Below are 6,921 nucleotides of genomic sequence, written 5' to 3'. Positions count from 1 at the left end.
GGTACGTGGACTGGCAAAGTCTGTAGTTGAAAACATGTCTGAGACACAGGTGACTAACCTGAAACAGGTATTGATTCCAGTAGCAGGGGCCTTGAAAGAGCAGTTGGAAGAGTTCATTCTTGAAAGGTCAAAGAACGGCTCAGTTCAGGCTGCTGATGAATATTCTCATTCATAATTCTCATCTCTGTACTGGTCAAAGGTTGTCTCTAGGTCTCTCTGCCTCTGCCGCTGGGGTAGTCCAAGGCAGCCCGTCTAACTTGCACATGAAATTACTTGGATTAGTTCATCAGTTTAAACCCTCTGAATGAACACAGTTCAGCTGGGGAGCCCTTGCACTCTCTGCTCAGTCTCTGTAATCTCTTCCTGCTGCTCTGTTCTTCTTATCATTTGGGTTCAGATCACCTTGAAGCGGCACAGCTTTGCCTGTTTGTTTTAGCACCGGTGTGAGAACCACACCGAACTTTTCTGCGCTCCTTTGGGACAAAAGACCTGGCTGGCCACTGGCCCTTCGAGTCTGAGTACTCTGACCAGTTTTCTAGTACAGACTAAGCAGTATTTAATGTGTACATAGCTAAAAAAGTGCACGCAAGTCTGATAAATCTTTGCTTTCTTCCATCAAGCATGCAGTCCCTTTGTTCAGACAGCCAGATGTTACGCCAGACCTGTGAGAAGAAAGAGGAAAGGTATGTCAGGATTAATGGGACCATGTGGCAAAATGTTTTACTGTTGACATTATCAGAGTTGTACCCTAATGCAGGAAGAGGTGGTATTTGGAGAAATTGGTGGGTTTCACTTTAAAGATGCAGAACTCATCATCAAGGGTGAGGGAGCCAGACTCTTCTTGGTAGTGCCAAACAATGTAATGAGGGGCAGTGGTCCCAAATAGCAGCTCGGAGATGTTTCAGCTGGACACAAAAGGAAAAAGGATTCACTGGGAAGGCAGTACAGCGTGGGAACACGCTTCGTGCTGTGGAATATCCATCCTCAGTGGTTTTCAAGGCTTTGCTAGACAAAGAAATGATGACAGTCCCACTTTAAAGGGGAGATTGGAGTAGAAACTCCATAAGGTCCCTTTGTAAACTTTTTTTGTGGTTCTGTGCTTCTAGAAATAATTCCTTGCAAGCTCAAAAGTTACTCAGAAAATTCAGCAGCTCATGAATGTGTGGGAAATTAGGAATTGTCATTAGCAAGAGATCACTGATCTTGGTGGACTATACACCGAGTGCTGAAGTCAAGAGAGTGGCCCCAATTTTATTCACTCATTTCCTGACATCTCAGCTTGACCTCTTAAGTTCTTCCTTCTTGTTTGGAGCATACAGTCTATTTTCTTTGCAACTTGCTTCCTCTGGTCTAGTTTGCAAGCTTATTCAGAGCTCTGACTTTGTACTGCTCTTCCTCAAATATTAACCTTCTCTTTGTAGACATCCCCAGCCATTTGGATGATCTTCCTCCCACAATGCTGAAGAAAGATTATGCCAATGTCCCAATAATAAATAGGTATGATACAGGGAAAGGGAATGACTATTCTCTTCAGAGATTTTATCTTACACACACACACCCCCACAATACGTGGAAGCTGTCACCTGCTTAGTAATTAATTAATGCTCTGTAATCACTGGTATGCAATTTAGCAGAAAAATTACGAAGTCGTTTTGAAAGTAAAATTTGCAAAAGCAGTCGCTGATTAGGGTTATGCAAGGTTTTTGTTTACTTAATGTGAGATTAAGCGCTGGTTGCCGACATCTTCTGTGGACTTTGTAGTCCATAGAAAAAAGAAATAATCTTGAAATACTACAAATAATCTTCTTAGAAATAATCTATGTCTGTCTTGAACTTAGGTGCTAGAGAGTGTATAGTTAAACAACTCAAAATGAATGGCTGCTTCTGAAATTTGGACCTGGAGTTTAGCATTTTCATGCTTTGATTCCAGAACTGCTCATGTGTGGTGCATGGAGAGCCCCCAGTGGCGTAACTGAGACTTTCACAGATCTTTGAAGGAGCAAGCCTTAAAATTACTTATTTTATCCTTGCACACTTACTTGGGGGTTAATCTTCTGCACCCAGTTTGCACATAATGTTTTTGGAATTGATAAGAGTTCATCATCATTTGAAATAACTGTGCTTCCCGCAGCAGCAAAACTACTCGATGTTTCTGTAATCTCAGCCATGATTTTTCTTAGGAATGCAGGAAAGAGTTTATGGCTGACAGGTTTGGGAGGGGAGGAGAGTTGCTGTAAATTTGTGGAGTAAATTAAAATTGAGAAAAATTAATATGTTCTGAAAACCTAATCTCATTTCTGTTGTTAAATATACTTCGTTTCTAGCTTATAAACTAATCTGCAATCTCCTTGCAGTGTTGATGATGTAGTGAAAAGACTGTTGTCACTCGAAATGGCAAGCCAGGTTAGTTTCGTTCTACTTGCATAAAAAAACCTAGAAGATTTAGTAAGCACATTTGTGTGAGACTTCTCTATATTGTTAAATGCCCTTCACTTAATTTAAGTGTTGCTCAGTGACTGCAAATCTGGGGCTATTAAATACATGAGAGTGATAAGTCTTGTATGCTCTTAAAATTTATAATGCAGTCTTCTTTATGATAATAATTGCATACTACAATGAGAGAGCAAAATATTAGGCAATCACAGGGGAGATGAGCTGCATTATGTTATTGATGATAGTTGGCCTGTGTTCTAGAAAATAGTACACTGGACAGCAGATGTTCTTCAAACTACTTTTGCTTTTTGTATGCCCAGAAAATAAACTAAGCAAATCGTAAGGTAGCACAAAGATCTTACCATTTCTTGCTGCCTGCAACTTAAGCTTAAAAAGATGCGAAAAGTAAAGGCTACTGTCATGTGAGATCAGCTTCAGTTCTCTCTTCCATTCATGAGAGCAGCGGGGCCTCTTCAACACCCTTCTTCTGTAATCTTGGGACGAAGGGTGTGCCTGGACTCTTGGTTTGAACGATTCTGTGTTCCAGAGATCTTTTTGTGCTGCTTCGCTGCTGTGCTCTGAGCAGTGTCCCACAAGCAGTAGGTCCTTTTTTGCAGCTTTTTTTACACATTTTGTGATGGACATTGAGTAAAGCTATTAATTACAAAGCCTTTATCTGGGCATTTGGGAAGAGAGCTGGGGTGTCTCAGACATTTAGTGTTCCTGAGAAAGTGACAAGCTCTCTTCTGTTATCCACAGAAGGAGAAGATGAAAATAAAGACACAGCAGCTGGTGGAGAAGGTCAGGAGGTCTCCCAACGACAATGGCTCCTTTGAGGTGCAAGGTAAGTTAAAAAAGTAGAAGGATATTGTTGGCAGATGTTACATCTCTGCTTTTATTCAGCTATTCCCACCCCAGCACTTCAAGCTTCCTGTATCAGTTAGGAGAATCTCCTTAGGAGAGCACCTGAGAGGCAGGTAGCCTGCAGTATGCCCTGGAGGACCTGTTCAGAGTTTGGGAACATTGCAGAGACAGTGCAAGCACTTACTGGCAGATGTCTGCTAGGATGATTTCCAAATTCCTACTCCATATCCACCCTCCAAAGGCAACGTGCATTATTCTGCTTGAAGTGCTTATATGACTTGAAGCATTGCACTGCATTCATTACCAAAATGAACTACTAGATTTAGCCATGGAACCCAAATTTCCCTCTGCATCAGAGAGCTCTGGCTGAAGCACAGTGTAGGGACAGTGCAGGGATGAAGGCCACGCTGCCATTGACCAAGATGTGCTCCTTTATCATTCATAAAGGCTTCCAGTTTCTCAGGATGCCACCAGCACCTTTCTCCAAAGCCTGAAATCACAAAGAGCTGGCTGCTGCTCTTAGAAAGAACCTCTTAATTTGTGTCTGTTCCTCCAAAGCTTAAACGAAGTGAAGTGAAATGAATGTAAAGTTATCAGTAATGCAAGAGGCATTTTACAGCTAAATTCATATGATCTGTTGTTAAAATTTTAACCTCTGATTAAGCAGCTTCATAATAGTAATAGTTCTGACTCAGGTTATGTAGGTTATATTTTGTGGTTTGTTTTGCATTTATTCAGAGGGCTGTGCGGTAATACTTGCTGTGGTGCAGTGTGTACCCATAAGAACAGCAGTCCTCAACTGGCAATTTGAAGGGAATGCAAATGATACTGTCTCACCCTGGAAAGCTCTACTCTCATACGGCTTCTTATGTCTGTTCTTTATAGTTGCTACGTTGACTGCCAAGATACGCACTTACGAGGAACATCTTCAGAGGCATCCCAAGGTAACTATCAGTAATCTGAGCCCACACATCTGAGACAGCAGCTGTTCAGGTTGTTTTCTCAGTTTAGAACAAAAGGATTTTAATTCTGGGGATTATGGCTTTCCTAAGAAGGTTTATAAAATAGTTATAACTGTTCCCTGGTGCCAGTCTGGGAAGCTGCTGGCTCAGTCACAGCTACGTTCTCACCGACAGAAGTGTGGAGTGTGTTCTTTTTTGTTACTGCATTGGTGGAAGTGGCTGAGCAGATAGCTGTGAATGGAGTTTAGCTAAATTTATCCTTGCTGCAGATGTGGCTTCACTGCTTAGTTTTCAATGTAATTAATGTTATCGCTTCAGCAAGCTGTATTCTCTCTTTGTTCTGCCTATGAACATTTTTAGTGGACAGGACTGTGTTACTGTCATAGTAACCACTTTCCTACCTAAAGCTACCTGGGTTCAGAGCCCAAATTCAAAACATCACAACTACAAGTTTATGAACAAGATATATTAAAGAGACTTTCTGCAAAAGTGCAAAAAGTGGGAAATGGATTAGTCAACTGCATTTGAAAAAAGTGCATAATTATTTGTTAATCATAAAAGCTTGAAGGGTAAAACAGAATAGAATTCAGTTTTTATAAGAAGCCAGAAGTTGTACCAAATGTTTCAGCAGAAGAGACCTTTTGAAACTGCTTGGATGAAGCCTGCTTTGTATACAAATTGCTTGTATAGGATAGGGAAATTTCTCCCATGGGGGATTGCCCTGAATGGTATGGCTTAAGCTATGCATATTCTCTTCCAAAGAACAACCCAAATGGTCAGATAGAGCTGAGTCACATTTTATTTTCACATTTAATTTCTGGAAAAACAAAGGTAAATGCTTCTGTGTTATTTCTGGAACAATACATTTCAGGGGAAGCAGGGTTTTTAGCCAGTAGACCTTCCCTACAGCCTTTGCCTCCAAGCCATTGCAGCTTTTGCCACCGCCTGAAACTGTGTACAAGTTGAAAACAGTCTTCAGGGTTGGGGGAGGAAGGTGCAGACACAGAATGAAGAAAGCCATTTCAGTGAAAAGTAAATTAAGTCATCTCAGATCTCCTTGTAGTGACCTAATGTGCTTGCAGTAACTGCCAAGAAAAATTGTTCTAAGATACTGTCCTTAACCTGATTGTTTCCTTTCAGCCATAATCTGGTCTATTCTAAGTAATTTATTGGAATGGAAGTATAATCTCTCTGCAGTCTAGTGAACGTTGAGTCCTTTGCAGGATAAAAATAACCGTCGTCGCATGCTGATGGATATAGATCGCCGGAAGAAGCTACTTGCATATCTTCGCCGTGTCCGCTATGATACCTTTGAAAACACCTGCAAGCAGTTGAATATCCAGTACACCCTACCCCCGCCCTACTGCAGAAGGATCACCAAGCGCTGGGTGGTGAAGAAGGCTTTCTGTCTCAAGGTATGGAGCCATACAGAGAGAGAGCCATGTCACTGGAGTCGGAAAAAATCTCTTTATAAAAGGGCACAATTAAGTCAGTAGGAAAAGACTGATAGATAAGTCCTTTTAATCCATGCTTTGAATATGAGGAGACAATGATAATATCTGTAGAGCAGTATATAAGCTCGGCAAAGAACTCCACAAAAGACAGTTATGTAGTGGGCAGTGACGCATGTGCTGCGGATGTACTGTGCCTGAGAACTTCAAATTGTGCTACTCGTTTGCTCAGAAATGTATGATTCAAAACAGCTTCTTTTCAGAGCCTGGTATGGGGAACTAATATGTGAGACAGTTAAATTTGATGGCAGCTTTGGAACAGAAATGTGCGTACACCCACTGCCTGCTCTCTTTTGCTCTAAATACATCAGTGTAACGGCTGTGTGCGATACACCTTAGGGTAACAGCAGAATCAAAAAGCTGGACGTGCCTTCAGTCTGTAAATACTAAATTTCAGCTCAATAAATTATTACCAAAAGACTGGGTAGCTATAACGGAATACCTCCGAATGGTACCCTGAAAACAGGGCTGGCTAGAGTCCCGGGGGAGGCACGCGGGCAGGAGTTGATGTTGCTGCACGGCGTGCCTCCTGGCCTCTGCTGCAGGAACTCGGATCCGTGCTGCCGGCAGCAGCAAGCAGCGGTGGTGGAGCAGCTCTGCTCGGCAGCAGGCAGCATCGTCTCTCCCCTTCTCTCACCTCCTTATGCTCCTCCCGCAGGTTTTTCAGGAGGCGCGGAAGCTGAGAGCACCAGAGAGGCTAAAGCAGAGAAGAGAGTGGCAGGCAAGAGCGAGAGCTGCAAAGGAGAAACAGGCGCAGTGTGAGGGGACACGGGGACACCCATGTAGCAGCACCTCGGGGCTGCGACACAGCCAGTCTCTTTAACAATAAATAACTTCCTGAAGACATGTGGCCTCTCTGCTTATGTGCGTGCGTGGTCTGCGCCATGGTGAGCACCCAGAAAAGTGGCGTGAGTGGTTTAAGTGTCTTAGAAGTTTAATTTAAGGCTGGTGTGAAGGACTGTTGTGAGCAGTTCGATCTGTGCGAGAGGAGTACCTGGGGGGCCCTCGCCACCGCCTCATGGCAGGGAAGGCAGAGATGTCTTTAAATGAGGGCACCTCCGAGCAGTGTCCGTCTCCGGTCATTACCCAGCGAGCCTGTAGGATTGCACTGTCAAATAGCATTGACCCAGCTGCTCGGCAGCGTCCGGCAG

At 43.0% G+C, this 6,921-nt stretch overlaps 1 protein-coding gene across 1 annotated transcript; it reads left to right on the top strand.

Moving 5' to 3' along the window:
- Positions 1 to 620: 620 nt before the first annotated feature.
- On the top strand, positions 621 to 6,593 carry MRPS15 (mitochondrial ribosomal protein S15; the record flags this gene model as incomplete). Its single annotated transcript, XM_009572576.1, has 7 exons — positions 621 to 683; positions 1,422 to 1,497; positions 2,355 to 2,403; positions 3,193 to 3,277; positions 4,183 to 4,241; positions 5,483 to 5,674; positions 6,429 to 6,593. Coding segments are annotated over 7 exons (689 nt in total), but the record flags the coding sequence as incomplete, so codon positions are not given.
- Between the last annotated feature and the right edge of the window lie 328 nt (positions 6,594 to 6,921).

This window comes from Fulmarus glacialis, unplaced genomic scaffold (genome assembly GCF_000690835.1).
Source record: "Fulmarus glacialis isolate BGI_N327 unplaced genomic scaffold, ASM69083v1 scaffold49590, whole genome shotgun sequence".
In the NCBI taxonomy this organism is placed as follows: Eukaryota; Metazoa; Chordata; class Aves; order Procellariiformes; family Procellariidae; genus Fulmarus; species Fulmarus glacialis.
Note: the sequence above shows the minus strand (reverse complement) of the source record. Positions and strands in the feature narration are given on the sequence as shown.